The sequence below is a fragment of the Pichia kudriavzevii genome, chromosome 3 (genome assembly GCF_003054445.1).
Source record: "Pichia kudriavzevii chromosome 3, complete sequence".
Taxonomy (NCBI): domain Eukaryota; kingdom Fungi; phylum Ascomycota; class Pichiomycetes; order Pichiales; family Pichiaceae; genus Pichia; species Pichia kudriavzevii.
Window position 1 is genome coordinate 2,207,478 of NC_042508.1, and position 22,028 is coordinate 2,229,505.

General features: G+C 37.5%; 11 protein-coding genes across 11 annotated transcripts; 9 read left to right on the forward strand and 2 right to left on the reverse strand.

The window, feature by feature from the left end:
* Positions 1–69: 69 nt before the first annotated feature.
* Positions 70–585, forward strand: C5L36_0C10210 (uncharacterized protein; the record flags this gene model as incomplete). The annotated part of the gene is made up of 1 exon (XM_029466732.1): positions 70–585. The coding sequence occupies one exon, from the start codon at positions 70–72 to the stop codon at positions 583–585; it is 516 nt and encodes a 171-aa protein (XP_029322592.1).
* A 17-nt stretch (positions 586–602) lies between these two features.
* On the reverse strand, positions 603–1,007 carry C5L36_0C10220 (uncharacterized protein; the record flags this gene model as incomplete). Its single annotated transcript, XM_029466733.1, has 1 exon — positions 603–1,007. One exon carries the CDS (start codon positions 1,005–1,007, stop codon positions 603–605), a length of 405 nt encoding a protein of 134 aa, XP_029322593.1.
* A 220-nt stretch (positions 1,008–1,227) lies between these two features.
* C5L36_0C10230 (uncharacterized protein) lies at positions 1,228–2,604 on the forward strand (the record flags this gene model as incomplete). The annotated part of the gene is made up of 1 exon (XM_029466734.1): positions 1,228–2,604. One exon carries the CDS (start codon positions 1,228–1,230, stop codon positions 2,602–2,604), a length of 1,377 nt encoding a protein of 458 aa, XP_029322594.1.
* A 315-nt stretch (positions 2,605–2,919) lies between these two features.
* C5L36_0C10240 (uncharacterized protein) lies at positions 2,920–4,528 on the forward strand (the record flags this gene model as incomplete). The annotated part of the gene is made up of 2 exons (XM_029466735.1): positions 2,920–2,941; positions 3,033–4,528. 2 exons carry the CDS (start codon positions 2,920–2,922, stop codon positions 4,526–4,528), a joined length of 1,518 nt encoding a protein of 505 aa, XP_029322595.1.
* Positions 4,529–4,856: 328 nt separating this feature from the next.
* Positions 4,857–6,011, forward strand: C5L36_0C10250 (uncharacterized protein; the record flags this gene model as incomplete). Its single annotated transcript, XM_029466736.1, has 1 exon — positions 4,857–6,011. One exon carries the CDS (start codon positions 4,857–4,859, stop codon positions 6,009–6,011), a length of 1,155 nt encoding a protein of 384 aa, XP_029322596.1.
* Positions 6,012–6,930: 919 nt separating this feature from the next.
* C5L36_0C10260 (uncharacterized protein) lies at positions 6,931–7,503 on the reverse strand (the record flags this gene model as incomplete). Its single annotated transcript, XM_029466737.1, has 1 exon — positions 6,931–7,503. One exon carries the CDS (start codon positions 7,501–7,503, stop codon positions 6,931–6,933), a length of 573 nt encoding a protein of 190 aa, XP_029322597.1.
* A 759-nt stretch (positions 7,504–8,262) lies between these two features.
* On the forward strand, positions 8,263–11,703 carry C5L36_0C10270 (uncharacterized protein; the record flags this gene model as incomplete). Its single annotated transcript, XM_029466738.1, has 1 exon — positions 8,263–11,703. One exon carries the CDS (start codon positions 8,263–8,265, stop codon positions 11,701–11,703), a length of 3,441 nt encoding a protein of 1,146 aa, XP_029322598.1.
* A 328-nt stretch (positions 11,704–12,031) lies between these two features.
* C5L36_0C10280 (uncharacterized protein) lies at positions 12,032–14,788 on the forward strand (the record flags this gene model as incomplete). Its single annotated transcript, XM_029466739.1, has 1 exon — positions 12,032–14,788. The coding sequence occupies one exon, from the start codon at positions 12,032–12,034 to the stop codon at positions 14,786–14,788; it is 2,757 nt and encodes a 918-aa protein (XP_029322599.1).
* A 486-nt stretch (positions 14,789–15,274) lies between these two features.
* C5L36_0C10290 (uncharacterized protein) lies at positions 15,275–17,524 on the forward strand (the record flags this gene model as incomplete). The annotated part of the gene is made up of 1 exon (XM_029466740.1): positions 15,275–17,524. One exon carries the CDS (start codon positions 15,275–15,277, stop codon positions 17,522–17,524), a length of 2,250 nt encoding a protein of 749 aa, XP_029322600.1.
* Positions 17,525–17,860: 336 nt separating this feature from the next.
* C5L36_0C10300 (uncharacterized protein) lies at positions 17,861–19,687 on the forward strand (the record flags this gene model as incomplete). Its single annotated transcript, XM_029466741.1, has 1 exon — positions 17,861–19,687. The coding sequence occupies one exon, from the start codon at positions 17,861–17,863 to the stop codon at positions 19,685–19,687; it is 1,827 nt and encodes a 608-aa protein (XP_029322601.1).
* A 230-nt stretch (positions 19,688–19,917) lies between these two features.
* On the forward strand, positions 19,918–21,978 carry C5L36_0C10310 (uncharacterized protein; the record flags this gene model as incomplete). The annotated part of the gene is made up of 1 exon (XM_029466742.1): positions 19,918–21,978. The coding sequence occupies one exon, from the start codon at positions 19,918–19,920 to the stop codon at positions 21,976–21,978; it is 2,061 nt and encodes a 686-aa protein (XP_029322602.1).
* Positions 21,979–22,028: the final 50 nt, after the last annotated feature.

Below are 22,028 nucleotides of genomic sequence, written 5' to 3' on the forward strand. Positions count from 1 at the left end.
ATTTTATCAAGATATATATAACGCTCCAATTAATATAGAGGGGCCCCAAAAAAACAGAAAATAATAAAAATGTCCCACCATGCAGATTATTCCAATTTTGATAAGTCACTCTCGCAAAAGGATGCTTTGGAGACACTCATTCTTTCATATGAGGCGCTAGCTCTCTCACAGAGCAATTGGGTTGCCAATTTGGCGAATTGTAGTTCTCTTTTGTACCACTATTACCAAGATCGTGGAGTCAACTGGGCTGGGTTTTATGTTCTGGATCCGGAGAATACAGAACAACTTATACTAGGACCATTTATGGGGAAAGTTGCTTGTCAATCCATCAAAATAGGTACGGGGGTATGTGGGACAGCTGCTAGCGAGTTAAGGACACAATTAGTTGCAGATGTGGAGAAATTTCCTGGTCATATTGCATGTGATGGCATGACAAAGAGCGAGATTGTTGTTCCAATTATTCAAAGAGGAAAACTTGTAGGTGTCATGGATTTAGATTGTTTGAATTTAAATGGGTTCGATGAAGTTGATCAGCAGTATCTTGAGAACTTGGCAGCAAAAATCGCCGAGACTTGTAATTTCTAAAGTGTTCACTTTGTATACTATACTATAATATCATTCAATGGTACTGATTCATAGTATGTATTCTGTTCATCAATATGGAGGAAATATCTGTATAGTTCTGAGACTATGATTGCAGCAAAAGAACCACATAAATTGGCTATTATGTCATGTTTATCAAATGTTCTATATGGAGAAACCCAATGTTGTAGAAATTCACTCCCAACTGACCCGCAAATTGTGCATATTATGAATGTCGAAATGCTAGCAAAGTACCTATATCTTGTCTTAAATAACCAGTAGAATAGAGTACTGAGAATGAAAAAAGTGCTGAAATGTATAACCTTGTCGTGAGGGAGTGAGAGGTCGGCTAGGCCTAAATATAGGGCACCTACACAGGCAAGAGCAAATATAGTCAGTACCAGGACCCTTACTTGAAACTGCATTGGATATCGAGTTTATCAGATACAATTGCATCTATGTGTCTTCCATACATTCTACTACTGAACACCCCCTTATGCTCCTTTTTTTTCCCTCTTGTGTGGAAAAATGTACATTCTGAAACTCTGAGATGGTGAAAATTGTCTTTATATTCGAGCTTGAAGGCTTGGCTAGTTCCTGATAGCGCATATACTCCCTTTTCGTCATCAATTATACAACCTAACTATGGGATTGGTGCACTGTGGGATATGTGAGCGGGAATTGGATGACATAGACACAAAGACTAAACTATATTGTCCGTCGTGCATGAGTTTCCGGCTGCTCAAATACAATATTAACAATATTAACATCAAAGAAATCAATTCCAAGATGGTCCATGATATCAATAGGGTTTTGGATGTGTGTTTTGGAGATAATTATCGTAAATATCTAGAGTTATATTTGCAAGGCCATTATAAATTTGACAACTTGGAAGGCACCGATGTCTCTATTGACTCAATTGCAAGGTTGGCTCTGATGTTGTTGAATGTCGAGATGATGAGAAAGATCAAAGGATTAGACAGTGTTGCACGTATTCTAAGGGAAAAGGAGGAGAAAAACGAAATTTTGCGAAGTCGAATCAGGTTGCTAAAGAAGACGACTATAGAGAGGAAGTCCATGCTAGATATCGCTCGGATAGATTTTAATAAACTTCAATATACAAAACATAAAGATGTCAAGGAGACGCTCAATTATATGAATGACAATATTGTACTTAGACAGCTGAGCAGAATCAGAGAGAGGCAGCAATCAATGATATTTGATATCTTCATATTGTGGAATATTGAAATCATTGAAACTAACCAACTAAGTATCCTACTGACCCCCATAATCGGAATTGATAAGATACACGAGTATACCTTGGATCTTACACTAGAATCTCTAATGAAAAGTGCCATTTTTGTGTCAGTTGTGGCACAAGCTCTACAGGTGTACATGCCATATCAAGTTGGTGTTCGAGAGAATGATTTACGAGTGGGGGACAAAATATTCAGGTTCAAGGGTAAAATGACGATCGAAGACTTGGACAAGTTAGGATTGATGGAGTTCTGTATTGGTCTATCACAGGTGGTGCTAAATATTGTGACCTTATTAAAATACCTAATTCCAGGATTCCTCCAAGAGTGTCCCACTTTCGCCACTATCTTACAATATGATGCATTGATAATTCGCATCATTGATTCTCTAAAAAGATTGATTCAATATGATAAGATTAGGAGCACCAATATCCGATTGTTGAAAGAAAAGAGTCGACAACACCAAACCGCAATTCACAAACAAAGGAGTAAAGGATGGTTTTTCAGTAAACCTACAAAGGACTCTCAGAATAAAGAGGGATTGAATGAGACGGAACTCCCTATCAAGAGTTACAAATTAAGAGATCCGGGCGCTTTCAAGCAGGCACTTTCCTTACGTAGAGACCGTGCATGTATGGATACCACTGTATCCTCAACGTCGCATCCCAGAATCACCATTCCACCAAGTGCCCAAGAAGGCCTCCCTCTTCTTCATGACCATCGAGCATTAGCCGAAGCTTTATACACGTTTATAAGGGGCCGTTAAGGAAATACCCGTTACTTTGCGATTATGTACGCTATTGCATAATGCCATATAGTGTAGTACAGTGTAGTGTCCCCGAATGGAATGTATTGTCAAAGCAAGGTCAACCTGAAACTCTATATAATACTGCTGAGCCTTCATGCCATGTGCCTTGAAAAGTCTGCCATTTCCGCAATCGTGACAGCAACTACATGGGGTATCCGCGTTGTGGCTGCTTAATATTCACATTGATAACAGGAAGTAAAACAATTGACGCATACTAGACACAAGAGAGCCAAAAGAGCAAAGCGTTATTCAGACAAGAGGTCGATACTGAGCATGTTGTCAGATAAAGAGCTATGTATGTATATGTCGATGTGGTGGTGATCGTAGTGGTGATTTGTGTGGAATTGTGTTTACTAACAAAAGATGTCACAATATTATTTGTATAGACGAATTAAATAAGAAGGCTGTTACCCAGGGGTTTAATATCAAGCCAAGGTTGAACTATAACACGGTTGGGGGTGTCAATGGTCCATTGGTGATTTTGGAAAACGTGAAGTTCCCATCATATAACGAGATTGTCGATTTAACCTTGCCCGATGGAACTACCAGAGCAGGTCAAGTTTTAGAAGTTAGAGGCGATAAGGCCGTTGTCCAAGTTTTTGAAGGTACATCCGGCATTGATGTCAAGAAAACCAGAGTTGAATTTACCGGTTCCAGTTTGAAAATTCCAGTTTCCGAAGATATGCTTGGTAGAGTCTTTGATGGTTCTGGTAGACCGATCGATAATGGGCCAAGAGTTTTTGCTGAAGACTACCTTGATATTAATGGATCTCCAATCAACCCATATGCAAGAATCTATCCTGAAGAAATGATTTCCACTGGTGTTTCTGCAATCGATACAATGAACTCGATTGCAAGAGGTCAGAAGATTCCAATTTTCTCTGCTTCTGGTTTGCCACATAACGAGATCGCAGCACAGATTTGTAGACAAGCAGGTTTGGTTAGACCAACAAAGGATGTCCATGATGGTCATGAAGAAAATTTCTCTATTGTTTTTGCTGCAATGGGTGTTAACTTGGAAACTTCGAGGTTCTTCAAACAGGATTTCGAGGAAAATGGATCACTTGAAAGAACATCGTTATTCTTGAATTTGGCAAACGATCCAACCATTGAAAGAATTATTACTCCAAGATTAGCATTAACAACAGCTGAATACTTGGCATACCAGACCGAGAGACACGTTTTGACCATTTTGACAGATATGTCCTCTTACGCAGACGCATTAAGAGAAGTTTCTGCAGCTAGAGAAGAAGTTCCTGGTAGAAGAGGTTACCCGGGTTATATGTATACCGATTTGTCTACCATTTATGAAAGAGCAGGACGTGTTGAGGGAAGAAATGGTTCGATTACACAAATTCCAATTTTAACAATGCCAAATGATGATATCACGCATCCAATTCCAGATTTAACTGGTTACATTACAGAAGGACAAATATCCGTTGATAGACAACTACACAACAGGGGTATCTATCCACCAATTAATGTTTTACCTTCATTATCGAGATTGATGAAATCTGCTATTGGTGAAGGTATGACAAGAAAGGATCATGGTGATGTGTCTAACCAATTGTATGCAAAGTATGCAATTGGTAGGGACGCGGCAGCAATGAAGGCTGTTGTTGGTGAAGAAGCACTATCAACTGAAGACAAATTATCCTTGGAATTTTTGGAGAAATTCGAGAAGACATTCATCTCCCAAGGTGCATACGAAAATAGAACTGTCTTTGAATCTCTTGATCTAGCGTGGTCTTTACTAAGAATTTATCCAAAGGAGATGTTAAACAGAATTTCTCCAAAGATTTTGGAAGAATTCTATGATCGTGAAAGAGACGACGATGACGAAGACGAAGACGAGGATGAGGAAAACAGGGAAGACAAATAAGGAGCCAAACACAATCATGTTCCTTCTCTAGGCAATAGTATATGGCTAGCCATTCTCCAATTTATAAAAGAGTAATTAATAAATACATATGTATCTAGACGTATCTATATCTATCTATATTTGTAGGTATATTAATATATGTGAAGCGATAAAAATAGAAAAAAAAAAAGAAAGAAAAGATACCCACGCCTGACTTAAAGAACAAATGGAAAGACAAGGAGGTCGAACAAAAGAGCAATTAAATGAAATATTGAACAACTCATAGCTGTGTCAACGTAAGGGCGATTGTTTTTTCTTTGAAAGACTTCCTAGCTTTAGAATAAAGACAATGATGAGCATACTAGATTTTCCGAACGAATTGCAGGTGAAGATTTTCGGGCAAGTCCCCAACGAGTTGAAGACAACGTGCAAGACATATGCTATTATGTACAATGATTTCTATCAACAGTTGTTTCACACACGGTTTGGAGATGAGATGATGGATCAGGTTGTTCAAGACAAACAATACTTGGTTGATTACATTCGATCTTTTGACTATTGGCGGAAACCTATCCGGCTTATAAATTCCCATAGTAAAAGCACATGCTACAAAGGATTAGATTGTGAATTTATAAAAGACTCATGGAAACTAGTGTATGGAATATACATGAACCGGCGGATTTATTTGGACAGTAGAGACTATGCAGTTGGTTCTAGTTCTGCCCATGATGGAATGTACAGCGTCACAGTGGATAAACTGATTCGATTGGTTCCTGGGTTGTACAATTTAAGCATTGGAGTAATTTTGAAGACATCAAGCGGTATAAACTCCACAATTTTCAAGATTGACGACCAGTATGGGAGACGACAGCTTGAATTCCAACCGGCCAGCAATTTTGGTGAATTGGTGCCGCATGATAAGTTTGTATTAATCGATGGGGGTAGTTTCCAAGTCCGTAAGCGGTCATATGAGAGTGGACAAATTGAGGAAATCAATGCCAGCCACGAAAGGGTTGGCGGAGACAATCTATGTGATATGAGGTTGCTGGTAGAAGAGATGGGGGTTTATGGTACGTCGGGATATGTCTTATCGTATATCGATATTAATGCATACCAGTTGAAGGATTGCACAATAAATAGGGCCAATGGCGATATTACATGTAAAAATGAGAAATATTGGGTAGCATGGTGGATTGAGAATGAGATACCAACGCCCGAGAACTTGGTGAATGTATTGCTTAAGAGGGTATATAAGAGCATCGAAAATACCCTTAGTGGAGAACAGAATCTCATTATCGAAAAGTTACAAGTAGATATTGGGGAATATAACAAGAAATTTTATTCCAAGAGAAACAAGGATGGTGAGCTAATTGAAAGGGTTTTTAAGTTTACCACCCCAAGAGATCGTAGGAGGTTTGAAGAATGGTCCAGCAGTCTTCCACAACGTCAAGTATATGAGAACGAACCATTGAAGTGGAAGATGTCTACGATTCTAGAGCTTTGAGAGTTTTGAACCTTTGCAATGGCACAAAATGTCCTTGGTGAAGTGTATGCGGGTATACACACATACTTATATCTATATATATATAGATATATATATTTGTAGAAGTTTAAGTTAACGAGAAAAAGAAGTTCAGTCTTTGAGCGAAGTTTACTGTTTCTGATAAACAAAGGATGCCACAATAAAGAGAGAGAGAGCCTAGAATGAGTTTTTTTCCTTTCTGTCTTCTTCTCTGTATTTGTCATGTACATTATAAATATGGGACTCCGTTGTAACACACATTATGGAATCCAGAGATGACGCCTGTAATAGACCAATGCCGTCAATTGACCGTCGGCCATCGCATTTGGACGAGCGGTTGACCAAGGAACAAAAGCTAGATATTCGAGCACACCAACGAACATATCAGGGTGCATATATTCGGACATGTATAGGTAGTCTATCTTTCAGTTTGTTAATTATGAAGATATTTTCACGGGAATTCATGTCCATTGGGTTGGTATTCCAGGTATATTCTCTACTGATCTGTGTCATTGGGTACTCTCGGGCCAACAACATGGATTTATATTTCATTAATTTCAACAAGGACAATTGGTACAAAGACTACATTGACGAACAAGCCACATCTGAGACGGACGGACAAGTTAGTCTTGATAATAAATACTATTTTAAAACGAGTGGGAATTATGTCTTGTGGTTGAGCATCATCACTGGGTGTTGCTATGTAGTTCTATTCATCCTTCTTGCTATTATATAGTTATGGTATTTATTTAAGAAGAAAAGAAACCAAGAGAGAGTCGATAAGGCTACAAAGGTTTTTCTTTTTTTTGATTCAATTTTTCTCACCAACGAAATAAAGCGGTCAAAAAGATGAAACAACTAACACAAAAGAGTAGAGATTAAAGTTTTAGTTCACCAACGCCTAATCTTCCTTGACTCCACCAGTACCTGCAGTTTCAGCCTTTTCGATAGAAGATTTGTCGGTTTTGACGTTACCACCAGTCAAGCCAGATAAGAAGGAAGGTGCAGCCTTGAAAGGTCTCTTCAAATCACCTGATGCTGGTTTGCCAAAGAGGTGGATCTTAACAATGTTTGATTCCAAAGCTCCCTTGACAGGAGAGATGGACTGCATGACCAATGGGTTTGCAAACTTCATGTAGAGGTGCATAAATCCAGTCATTGCCAAACCGGTGAAGACCGATTTGATTGCCGCATCAACCTGTTTCAAGTCGTAGTCCTTCACTGTTGTAGTAACGAGTTTTTCTTCGGTTTCGCCCGCCATCTTGTTCGCTGGCTCCAAGTACTTGAGGGTGGTGAGGTCGTTCTTGGAGGTGATGGAGTACCTCACGTAGAGGTAGATGGCAAGAGTGAGCAGTTGGCCTGTAATGAAGGCCACTCTAACGTAGAAGAGAGTGGATGGGTCTTCAAAGTCGAGTCTCTTGGAGACCTGCATACCGACAAGCATGAGAATAAGGTTTGATACAGCGGGATTCATATTGAGCTGGTGCTGGAACTAGTGTTTGAGCCTGTGCTTGGAATATGCTCTATGAAGTGAAACAGAGATGACTGTTGAGGTGTGTCTAGTTTCTCTTGTGTTGTCCTCTATGAATGTGAAAATCCTCAATGTGCTTGCCTTTCTAATCTCGATTTTCCTCGCGGTGGAGATTAGGCTATTTTTTTTTTTTTCGAACTTTTTTGCGAATTTTTTTTTTCAAGTTTTTCTTTTCCCGAAGTTTTTTTAATTTTTGGATTTTGTTCCGAATCTTTTTGGGTTTTTTATTTTATTTTATTTTATTTTATTTTATTTTTTTTAATTATTAATTTTTAATTTTTTTAATATTTTTATTTTTTTAATTTTTCTATTTTATTAAAAGAAACGCGTTTTTTTTTTCTTGAGCATTTTTTTTTTTTTTTTTTTGCCCCTGACGCGTTTGCGTTTTTCGGTTGTTGACTTTTTCCCCGTTCTGGCGACTCAGGGTACAGCACTACCAATTTCAGCGTTGTCAATTACAGCTTCGCTGGAAATACAATATCGGTGAGTCGCATTGAGAAAAAGACAAAGAACGGACAGTTGCAATATTGAGAAAACAGATGGAGATAAACATACACCTACAAGGGAAGACACGCATTATTTATTTGTATACATACATACGCATACACATACACATACGCATACACATACAAAGAGATAGAAAGAGTGAGCGAGAGATAGAAGGTGGAATAGAGAAGTATCAGAACACCTATACATACAACAATGACTAGACACACACTTCAAGGGGGACGCCCGCTCAATGAGAAACAGTTGAAGACAAGCGTTGCTTCGTCACATACACATGTTATCGACGACACCATAACTGGCGCCGGCATCAACACACTCTCTGAAGTCACACAGGCAACAATCAACAAGACGTCCTTCCCCTTCAACACAAGGAAAAGGGTCCTGAATTCACCCAACAATTCACCCTATAAGAATGTGATACAACAACCAAACCAACTACATCAATCACGCCAGCAGAACAACCAATTGCTTCATCAACTACAGCAGCAACAACAGCAACAACAGCAACAAGTACAGCTACAACAGCTACAACCACAGCTACAACATCAACCAATGGACCGCAAGGCGTCACTACGCCGAAGTACAGGATTGCTAAATTTATCCATCGAGGCAAGCCCCACAACCCAACGTGTAATTAATACAAGTTCTAAAAATGACGAAATGTTGAAAAGGTTTAACGAATTGTCATTTGATGGCTCATCAATCAATAAGAAGCAGCGAGCCAAATATTCAGGCGTCTTCGGCGCCACTCAAGGAACAAGTTCGATCAATTCAACAATAGCTTCTTCAAAGAGAAGTTCTGACATGCAAAAGAAACTGGAGAGAAAATTGGAAAGGTATAAGGATAGACTAGCTTCTGCCACTCATGCCTCTCTTAGGAAAATATCTCCAATAAAATCTCCCCTAAATGAAAAGACTAACCTAGGATTAACAAATCCACCTCTGAAGAAGAATCCTTTCAATAAGCTAATGCAGAAACGAAATACCCATTTGAACTTAGACTATGACCTCGATTTGGATTTTAAAGGTGACGAACTTGTACAACGAGTTGCAGAGAAGAATGTAAAGAGCTTTAAAGAAGGACATGTGCAAGAAGACGACCATGAAGGACAAGAGTTTCAAGAAGACGGTGATGTTCTAGACGATGATGTAGCTTACGAAGATGTGTCACCTTCTAAACATGCTTTCAACAAACCGCACAGATTCCAGCATCGGCCTTTTACCACAGGGTCTGTGTCATCACCTTTATCTTTAAACCATTCGAGCAATACACCATTGGCAACTTCATTAACAGCAACTCCTTCATCGTTTAAATCCATCAAACCACTACAAACCGCCTTCACGTCATCTGGATTACAGAGCAAACTTGGCTCTCGGCGAAGCAAAAATTCAATGCCTGATACTCCGTGTAAGAAACCGCCTCAGCATGTCCATTTAGATAGCAGCATTAATAGTAATAATACGAATAGCAGATCAAACATATCAAAATCAGCTCCTGCACTATCAAACAACACCAATAACTATAGTATGAATTCCTCCTTCAATTCAATGGTCAATGACTCAAGTTATCTGAAAAATCAAACAAATTATACTGAAAACACCTCATTGTATAACACAAAATCTGTGTTCCACAACAATAGTAATTTTAGCAACGTTAATAGTAATGAAAATGCTATAAATACAGGTGAATTACAGCAATGTTTGATCAAATTCTCCAATGAATTTGATGATTTCTCTAATATGTCAATATTCACCTCCAAAAGCAAACCTCATTACAGCCGAGATGATAACTTGGTCGAATCATGGGACGAACAAGAGAAGTTCCCAATCACGCCAAATTACAAAACCAATGATCTGAACATTTCAAGTCTACAAAGTGTGAAACATAACTCCAATTTAAACACACCTGAAAGCTTTAATAGCGCCATTAGTATTGAAAGCGGTAACAGCTTTAAAGTAGACACACCAACTAGGAATTTCAAGAAAAACCAACCCTCTAAAATCTCTAATACATCTTCAACGAGCTACTGGCAACGCGCAGGCTCAAGAAATCAATCTGAACAATCCATAATTGCCGATAGTAACTTGAGACCGGTGTTTGCACCACCTAGGTTGCCTGAAAATCTAAATTTGCAGGAACCAATGAGTAATAACGAAGTCTCTATATCTTCACAATTTAAAAATATATCACCTCACACACCTATTGAGTTTGGATTTCACAGAGGTCGGATAGACCCATCGATAACTTCAACCCCAGCAATTTCCAATAAAACGGACAACAGTAAGTCTACATTGTCAATGGATTTAGATAGTACAGATACAATAACTAATCCAACAACGAAACAGTCTGAGCTAGATTACCATTTAGTTTCAAAGTTTGGGGAGTGTTCCTTATTAGGGGAAGGTGAATTTTCAGTTGTGTATTCTGTTCACTTTGAAGGAGTCAAATATGCTGTCAAACGTACAAAGAATAAAATTGCTGGACCAAAATCCAGATTGAGGAAATTAGAAGAAGTTGAACTGTTGAAAAGCTTAAGAAGGAGAGGTGAATTTCAAGACGATACCGGCATGCTTGATTATAGTTCAAATGGTTCATCGTTGAAAAATAGCCAAGACAATGACAATATCGCTACCGGAGAATATGAAATCAATCACAATGATGGTAGAGATTACGTATTAACACTTATATCTGCCTGGGAATATCAAAGTCATTTATATATAATGACCGATTATTGTGAGAATGGTACATTGGATGAGTTTCTAATAAAACAGTGCGAGAATTCAAGAACCCGATTGGACGAGTGGAGAGTTTGGAAGATACTAGTTGAGATTTTGCAAGGTCTAAAGTGGATTCATTCCAAGAATATACTACACCTTGATTTGAAGCCTGCTAATATCTTTATTACTTTTGAAGGTATGCTCAAAATCGGCGATTTTGGCGTGGGTACAAAGTTACCGGTTTCGTCATTCTTTGATCGTGAGGGTGATCGTGAATATATTGCACCTGAAATTATATCCAAGCATGAGTATAGCTTTGCAGCTGATATCTTCAGCGTTGGTTTGATCATGGTCGAAGTTGCAGCTAATGTCATTTTGCCCGATAATGGTACACCATGGAGAAAATTGAGATCTGGCGATTTGACAGATGCTGGTAGATTAAGCTCAAGCGATCTCTCAGAGTGTATCAATTTAAACAATATGAAGAAAACATTGAGTGACAGTCTATTCAGTGGCAATGAAGTTGGCATTGAAAGTAACATAACTGTAAACTCTATGGACTCATGTTTCCCACCTTCTGACAAAAAGCTTCCAGTATCACAAAAATTGAACCACATTGACAACATGGTAGGATTTGATAAGAAGATCGAATTCTGGACACCAGAATGGTTTTACAATGGGTCCTCTACCCTGGATAAGCTTGTGACGTGGTTGATCAATCCAACTCCCCAGGAAAGACCTAGTTGCGAGGACGTCCTACGCAGCTATGAATGCGGCTTAGTTGAAATGAGATGCAAAAGTGGTGCAACCATTTACGAGGGAGACTATGGGCCTCCGGTGAGTCGAGGCGAGATGGAGCTGGAGAGACAAGAGCTACAGAGAAGAGGTGCCTTTCATCTAAGCGATGTTCTCAAATGAGACAAAACTGTAGAATAAGTGTATGTAAATTAAAAGTCGAATATATTGATTTGTGTATTACAACGAGAACAATAGAAAAAAAAAAACCCAACAGGGTCAAACATATAGCCGAATGAACATTTTCGTCAATCGCCGTTTTTCTTCATTTAGAACGGACATATATTATTTACCAATTGTGCGGATATATACATGGTGAGGAAAAAAGAAATAAATGGATCAAGAAGTCTTGGTGCTTGCCATAAGCATTATTTTACTCTTTATTTATTAAAGCAAGGCAGCCCAAAAGTCTCAATAGCTTGACACGACGAAGGAACTTTAATAGAAGAGAATGCATCCGTCCCAGCAAGAAGGGGGGAGTTCACCACAACAGGGGATGCAGGGCAACTATAGACAGTTTGTCACTACATTGCTGGACAGTTCCACCAACAAATTGGTCCAGATCACATCCCAGCCTCCGCCGGATTACGTGGCTGTTAAGAAGAGGCGCAACAGGGTCTCCATTTCATGTATGAGCTGTAAGAGAAGAAAAGTTAAATGTGATCGGAAAAGGCCCATCTGCGGTAGTTGTCAGAAACATGGTTATTCCGTGTGTGTCTATGTGGACAATGAGAATTACGAATCAAACAAAATACGCAAGCAAGACACCTACCAAGTTCCTAATATGGAATCGCTATTGACCCCGAAGAGGTTATATAACAACGACATCCATGGATTCGGTGGCTTAGATTCCACCACTATAAGTAAAGATTCACTTGAAATCAACAATAACAAGGTCAATTATAATGAAATCATTTCTACAGAAAAAACAGATGATAATAACTACACTGCACTTGAAGCGGTCGATACTGCGGATACAAGTATCAGCTCTTCGCAGGCACAGAGTAGGCTCCTTTACTATGATAGAAATAACCAAGCGCACACATCGAATACGGTTTCGCCGCATAGCCTGGACGGGAATCCTATAGATAATTTCAACAAACTACTCGATACATTAGATGACTTGAAATTAACGCATGTGCAGAATGATGATATTGATCAATTGAGGGATAAAATTGAGCATTTAAGATTTTATTTGGATGATAATTCAATTACCAACTCTAAGATTTTGAGAGGATTGACGACAATCACCGACTTAAGACTATTGCCAGTTTTGGAAACAAATTCTTCCGTGTCTCTAGACTCATTTGAGCAGCAGTTTGCATCGACTTCAATTACTAGCTTTGTTGGTGCTGATCATTGTTTAGGGACTATATTCAAAAAATCATTGCCTAAAATTGAAAATGATCTCAGAAAATGGAAATCGTATTATTCCATAGAAATCTACTTCAAAGCATTGGAGAATGTAATTATATCCGAAGCCTATGACTTTGACAGGAATGTAAGTCTGGAACAAATGAAAGTTTTGAAATTTAAGTCCATTTGTAAACTATTGGAAGACTATTTCCTAAGTTATGACATCTTTTCGGATCTTTTAAAGGCTTCTTCCGATATCCTGAAAGTTGCGGTACCTGTTGTGCCTCAAAATCTAATTAACTTCTTGAAATCAAAGCATTTTGTCAAATCACCCAATGGCAAACTAGAAATCATTCATATTGAAACTGATGATGACTTCAGTGAAGTATTGCTTATTTTGGCAGTATTGCGTTTTGGATTGCCAAAATCAGAAAACGTTATCCGGACACCAGATGAGGTCAATTTTAGAAATCTATTGAAGGAGGAAAGCATTCTAACCGATAATAAAACGGATTTGTTACACTCTTTTCTGAAAATTATTTTGAATGAGACAGATTTAACCCAAAAGTATAACATTCCGATTTTAGGTACATTGATGCTATTATTTATGATCCAATATACACATCGTTTCAATTTTAAATCTGGTAACACTGGCATTGGCCTAAATTTTGGTATAATGGCCGTATACATGGCTGTTAATTTAGGTGTTTATAATGATGAGGTACCACCACTAAACTCAAAGAATTACAAGTACTTGAAATTTTTCAGTAAGCATGATTTTCACAACATTTGGAACTTGATTATGTTTGTGGACACTTTCAGTTCATTCAACTCGGGTATACCACAATTGATCAGCTCCAATATGGATAATATATTTGTCACCAACTTTGTAAATGAGAACTGTGCTAGAATTTGCCAATTTTACAGGAAGGCTTTTAGATTGGCAAATACAAAATACAATTGTAACAATAAAGAGAAAAACCAAAACATCACTATCATCCAATATGAGCGGTATGTCCTTGAGTTTGAACACTTCTTTGTTAATAAAATTGAACTAGCAAGCGAATCTATCATGAAAAATGATATTATAGGGGTAGCCAATTCAATTAGAGCCTCAAATCTACTATTGTTTCTGTATTATAATAGTTATTTCTCATTTTTCAAAACGTTCAGAGAATTCGAATGTAACGACGAAAACAAAAAAAAACAAAACTATGGTAGTATAATCAATGAGTTTAGAGAATTGGAAAGTAGACTGTTTGAGAGGTGCATCAAGTTGTCCATTATATGCCTCATTGATATTGATATAATGTTAGTTTCCACCTTTGCTGAAGGGGACGGCTCGTTTTATGAGAAATATTCGTTTGATTTAATACAGGTTTTCACCAGAATAATTTACACATTAACAAGTTGTATTTGCAAAATGATTTCAACTAATAAACAAACACAAAGAAGGGTTCCTAATACTGATAAAAGCTATACGTTTTTATTTGATATATCTAAAACTCAATCAGAACAATTGGCAAAATATTTTGTGGCAAGCCAGTGCACACCAACCACCGATGGGATGCCATTAACTGAGCATTTTAATCCTGAGATTGTCCATATGTTTAATGAAGTTAGTGAATTATCGAAAAACCCTTCTGCCATGATAAAACTGCTAATTGGTTTCTTTTTTTACACTTCAAGGTCTCTTATTTCTCAGAATTTCATTTACTATGCCCTTTATAAGTACTTTGTTATGGCAGTTAAACAATTGGAAGAATCAACTTGCACTTGTGATGAGTTTGATATTGACACCTTTGAAGAACATTTTTCATATGTGGATTGTACATGGTTTATCAATAAGTAGAAAGAGAAATAGAAGAGAGAAGAAAATAAAGAAGACAAAACAGAATAAACAAAGAAGAATCGAATTTTGAAACAAAGAATCGCAACGTTAAATATAGATACCAGATTACTTACTTTACTAAATGATGAAATTTCACATACTTTGAAATACGCAAAAGAGAGGAAAAATAAAAAACAGATAACCGAAACATGTATTTCTTATCATCATATCCTACTATTTTAGCTTTATATATTTATAATCACATATATACTTCATTCCTTAAATTATTCTACCTTGCTCGTACACACCAATACGTGAGTAATAAAAAAAAAGGAAAAAAAAAATCGAAAAAAAAGCAAAATAAACAAAGAAATATATAAATGCATGCGCATAAAGCCTCACAACATTATCATGTGAATAAGTAACAAATTTTAGGTCATACCCTTTTGATCTGACTAATAATCATTAAGGTACCAGATTGTGAGAAAACCCCATTTTTTGTGTACAATGTCAGCAGTCAACACAGGCAGTGTTGGAGGCGTTAAGAAGCAGAATCGTCCGTCAATGGTGTGTTCCAACTGCCGGCGTCGAAAAATCAAATGTGATAAAAAAATGCCATGCACCAGATGTAAGATATCCAAGATAGAGGACACATGTTCATACGGATTGCCGCTTACCGCTTCAAATAGCACAGATACTAGGTACAGTGACGAATCAACATATTCTTATGACGGCTCGCCTCGGTACGTAGAAAATGCCCGGCACTCAAGTAAATTATTTAACCAAAAAACTAACGAACTAAAAATGCCACTGTTTAGCAAAGCTGAAGGTAAATCAATTGAATATCATTCACCATTGACTTTGGAGGCAATGTTTGGGAGCAATACGAAATATACAAAATTCAAATCAATGGTACCGTCGATGTTTACAGACAAGAGTATCGACGAAAAGTCGTCTAAAGTTAGACAAGCTGCGAAACAGGAACTAATTGCACTCAGCGGAGAATATTCAAAGGAAGAAATTGATTCATGTATACGTAAGTTTTTCTTGCCCAATATGAACGCAATCAATGAAAGGCTAGCAGAATATGAAAGACAAATAAAGAATGGGTCATTGATGTCGTTTATACCACTTCAACGATCATTCGATCACCTAAACGAAATGATAATACCTGATCCATTGATTCCAGGAGAGTTCATTTATAACGAGCCAGGAGAATTGGAACATTATAATACATTTGGTATAGTTGCTGCAACTCTGAGGATGATTTCAATTGTGGTTGAATTTGATGATAGCTTACACTTTCATTATAATTACAATTTATCGGTTGATACAATGTCTCATTTTTCCTTGAAAATAGCGTCTTTCACAGACTATAAAAATAAACCGACATTCCAATCATTAATAATTCTATTGATCAATAGAATGTGTCATTTCGTACTTGATTTGAGTGGTAATGACTCCAATAATTCAGTATATTCAATTATAATTGTTGAGATGATTTTCAGGTTGGGCATTCATATTAGGGTTGACCATATGTATGGCTATTCTGAAGAAGAAGTTAGGGCAGTTTGGAATGTTATTCAATTTATTGACTCATATACCTCGGTGTTGACAGGAGAGCCATTGAAAATAGACCACAGTATTTGTGTACCTAGATTATACGATTTTTGGGAGCCTGTGATCCTTTTTTTCAGAAAACTTTCGATAACCTTTATGTCAGTTAATCCAATCTCACTTAACCAGCTAATATGCTTGGCCGATTCTGCATCTTGTCTGTTGACAACATTCAAGCCATTTGAGGAGATCTTGAACAATGAGGACTCGGGACCAGCAAAATTTGGATTCACTGTTATAGTGAAGTCTGAATTCATCACAGTATCTCAAATTTTGCTTTTAAATATAAGGCTATCATTAGATGATGTAGATAAGATATCAAATGATATTAGTGAAAGGGATCGTGAACTAGTTGAAGAGATCAAACTGAAATGCGAATGCCAATTATTTTATCTATTGACAATCACTTTTAAGTTAATCAAAAAGATAGTAAATGGTGAATTCACACATGCTGAACAAAGTTCCAGGTTAACTGTTGTGATGAGGTCATTATTTTCATTTTTCATGCAAGTTGGGAATAGACTGATATTTTATCATTTGGCTGTTTTTAGTAAAACACATTTTCAGGCAGCCGATAGCATACCACCGCCGGACAAGGACGATGATAACGAGATTATGCCTGGAAGTTTTGATGATATAAGTATTGAAGATGCTGAAAAATGTATTGGAATGGAGTTGGATCAAATCTCCAGTAATGATATGCACTTTAAGCGTATGATGAAGTTGAAAACCTCACTGGTCTGCCTGTCTGATTTCCTCAATGAATTTTACGTATCTGTATCGAACAAGTCACCTCTACTACTCGTCGGTAATTTTAGTATCCATTTTAAGTTTTTGTTATTGATATGTACGATCTTGAAAAACATCCATGAACACAAGAAGGAGCAGTTAAGAATGAACCCATCATATACGTTAACCAAAAAGGAATGGTCAAAGATAATCAACAAAACCATGACCACTTTGGGTAACCAAAACCAAAGGATAGATGATGTCATTGAAGATGAATGTTCAGCATCAAGATCCATGTTTAGCGACTTTAACATTCTGGATTCTGAAGATCTCCGCAACCAGTTTCTGCTTGATGATGACTTGGATGGGGGCATCGGAGAGTCTAGTATTTACCATTTCTTTCTGGACTGAAAAGTACAAATATAATAAGCAGAAATATCATGTACATACCGTGTAAATACCCTATTTCATGTTTATATCAGTACCTAACTTCGTATAGTAGTAAAATACTAATGGTTAATATCATTTACCCTCATCTCGACAAAGTTGAGAGAATTCCCCTCATGTGACTGTTTATGTCCTCACACATTTCCGTGCTTTTTTTGATGCTCGCTCTTTCCATCAAATATCAAGATGTTGTATTCTCTATGTATGAAGCTGCGTTGCAATGCTGTGTTTTGAGCTTCCGAGACGTATCTAGATACTTATAGGGAAAGAGCCAGTGATAGTGACATAACAGCGCCAATTATGGGAGGTAATTCACAGCAAGGAGACAAAAGTACCGCAGGGAAAGGTCAAGTTAACAAGGAATCTTTGGGTTCGTCTAGTGTTTTAGCCATTTCGAACCTAAGGTGCCCTTCGCCGCCACCTATTTTGCAGCATAATAGAAGTGTCAAGAATGTCGATGATGTGAGATCTGTTCTGAATGAAAGTGATAGTAGGGAAAGGCCCAAAAACGGTGGTTCCACTAGTACGGATTACTTAGTCGGTAAGACCTTGGATAGGGTAGATAGTACAATTTCAGACATAAATATAGGTGGTGCTAATAATATCAACTCTAGCAATAACAATTTCAATAACTTAATTGCGTCTCTGTCATCGCAGTCAAGTGATATTGGCGGCTTAGATGTAGAAGAAAACCCTTCCATATCCAAGGTTTTAGACACGCATTCAAACTTTAATGACGCAGCTGCTGCTAAGGCAGTCACTGCTGCTATGGCAGCACAAATGGCTAGAGAAAAGTTACAAAACGACCATATTAATTCAAAGGGAGAAACTGTGCATTTACAACAACCTTCACAGCATCAGCACCAAAGAACTCCTTCGATGCATGCCCACTTTTATCTTGATGATACACTGAGACATCCTTCAAGTGCTCCTAGATCTAGAAGCGGTTCAGCAAGCCAAAGCGATGTGATTCTCAAGCCCTCGTTTGAGACATCTATGAATATTTCCGGCAGCAACTCGCCGAGTCTGATAGTTCAGGCCGGTGCATCTAATCTCAATGATGTTAAGACAAGCTCGAGAAATGGTAGTGTGTGTGTGCAACTCCCGACCTCTCCTCCTGGACACGGAATGGGTGCCAATGGTTCTATTGTGTCAGTGCCTCAAATATGCTTGTCCGGTGGTATAACGCCAGCGATGGTTGCTAGTAGGCTCCAACACGATGACGGTAAATTGCATGTCTTATTTGGTGCCTGCGGTTCTGTGTCGATTAAGAAGACCAAGTTAATAATAAACAAGCTAGACGATATTTACAAAAATAAGATATCAATTCAATTGATATTAACTGGTTCCGCTTGTAACTTTATCTCCAAAGGAGAATTTTCTTCAAATATTCATATTTGGAAAGATGTTGATGAATGGAGTTCTTGGAATATCAGGACAGATCCTGTGTTGCATATAGAGCTAAGAAAATGGGCAGATATTTTAATTATTGCCCCTCTAACGGCAAATACTTTGAGTAAAATTGCATTAGGGTTGTGTGATAATTTGTTAACTAATGTTGTTAGAGCGTGGAATACACAGTATCCGATACTTTTAGCACCTGCAATGGTTTCTTTTGCGTACACTTCCGTTATAACGAAGAGGCATTCTAAGGTAATCCGTGAACATATGCCATGGATCGAAATTTTGAAACCTACAGAAAAGGTGATGAGCAGCTACGGTGAAATAGGCATGGGTGGAATGATGGATTGGAATGAAATTGTAGTGAAAATCGTTGAAAAACTTGGCGGGTATCCAGAAGAGGAGGATGAGGATGAAGACGAAGACGAAGGTTGTGAAGATGAGGATGATAATGATGTTACAAACGAAAATGATGATGATGATGACGATGATGACGATGATGATGATGATGATGATGATGATGATGATGATGATGATGATGATGATGATGATGATGATGAAAACAATGATGAAAACAATGATGAAAACAATGATGAAAACAATGATGAAAACAATGATGAAAACAATAATGGTGAAGAAGACAATGATAACGAAAATAAAATCATCAAGGAGAGTCATCATGGAAACCCGTCCCTTCCATCGTCGGTTACATCTCCAGAATCATAGACTTTTTGTTGAAATAATAAATGCCTTACCTGCTTTCAGTAGAGATATATACGTATACTAAACCTCTAATATACCCATATAAGTTGTCACATGCGTAAATTTTGGTGATCATCCATGCGCGGAGTGTAGCCATGAATTTTCATGCAGTCCGGATCTTATAAAAAGATGAAGTACTTTATTTCATCAAAACAAGAGTAAACATAGAGCTGTACAGGAGCCAAACACTATCAATGCTGTTGCGTCCTTTCTACACAAAACAAAGCAATTTCACCGAACACGTGGATTTTGAGAAAATTGCACAATTGACGAAGAAGCTGCTCATTCAGCCATATGACGTACGTAAACACACACTATGCAATCTAAATATTAGAGAATTGTTAGGTCTTTTGATGAGCTTGTGCAAAGATATACCAAATGAAGATTTCTACCCTCCTAGTACATTAGATCCTTCTGTTTCTGGGTTATGGGAAGAAGTAGTTGCTATTTTGAACAAATTCCCGTGCGTAAAACTTGTTGATATTTACTCATTTGCATCATCATCATCATCATCATATTTTGAGAACAAAGAGATTCCTTTGGAAACGAGAAAGAATGAAAAATATGAATTGGCCATAGATTCTTCAGAGTATGATTTTCTTCTCGAGTATTTACTTGATTGTAAGTACAACCAAATAAAAATTCCATTAATCGAAGTTGGAACCAAAAAATTTACTAAAATCTCTGAGGTATTAGAGAATCACTGTGAAGGGCTACAAATTCAGAATGACTATTTATCAGTTATTAAAGATTCAGAAAACCTTAGGGCTAAGCTAAAGAAGCTGTACCTCCATGATTACGAACACTTTGAAACGGTCACAAAACTTAAGTGTGAAACTTTGATTGTTGTTGGTAACGAAGTAGATGCCTTCAGCTTATCAACACTAGTTAACATGAATGAAAATCTAAAACAACTCTCTTTTAGGGGAAGGCTTTATTCTTACATCCCATTGGATATAAATCCCAATATAAAAGTTTCTTATGGAATGCTAGTATTTGACACAATAAGTGAATCGCAACTGGAAAAATTAGGAAATCTTGACTGCATAGAGGACTTATATATGAATTTCATTATTGATAGTACCTTATCTCTTGAGTGGTTAAAACACTGTACGAAGTTGAAGAGGCTATATTTTTCGTTGAATTTTGATACCAGGCTTGATCAAATGTTATCTGAGTCACAGTTTGTTAGTCTAAGAGAACTTACACTGAGACGCTGTCGACCATTAATGCAGGGAATAGGAGAAGATTCCACTAAATTTCTACCAATAGCTCCAAAATTAGAAAAGTTGGTTTTAATTGACTGTGATGTTGATGTTGTATTACTCAACAGACTCATCGGCCCTTCACTTTTCGAACTATCCTTGATCGACTGTACCATTAGGTACAATTCTTTTCTAAAACTTCCTCCAAGAATAAAAAAGTTGACGCTTATCAATCACGATGTGGAAAGTGTAAAAGATTTGATGTTCTTGTCATACCGCAGTGAGACAAAAATACCATATAAACGCAGAAGCTGCATGCTGAATGTCAATGATAAGCTCATGACTATCAAAATACCAAATAATCGTGAACTTTATTTAATAAAAATGGATGAATATTACGATGTTATTGAGATAAATGATGAAGTTAATTCTAAAGAGGAAATTATAAATGCTGTTGATACCGGCTATCTTAGTATACCTGCTAATTCAAACCTTCAACTAACAATATATCCACATTTCAACTCCATCAGTCTCGAATTTCTCAAATCGTTGTGTGAGATTTTCACCATTGACCGTATCAAAATAGAATTATACTCATACACTAATGATTTCAAAGATTTTCGAGACGTTGATGGTGAGTTGCGAAAGAAGCTTACCATTTTCAAGTACGACATATCCCAGATTCAAGACGTTTTGAAGAAGCTTCTAGTGTGCAACGCAACAGCTGGAGAGGAATCCCGTTTCCTTTTTCCGTATATCTCCTTAGAAAGAGAACTAACCCAGGTACAAGACCCAAGAAAAAATTCTGACGTTGAATTTGAGTCTAGTACCTGCTTAGTTCCACAACCAAGAGCAAAAACTCTTTGTTCGACTATAGAAAGATCGCCATTGGTACCTTTCAAAAGATCATCTGGATCCATCACAGCGACCACCACCACCACCACAACACCAACACCAACACCACAGACAAGTTGGGCCTCTGTTAATACCGCCACTAGCACTAATTCAGCGGTTCCACAGGTAAAACGTGCCAGGCAGGTAGGATGCTAGTCTGGAAGTGAAACATTCCTAAACCAATCGATGTAAAATATAGTTAAGAG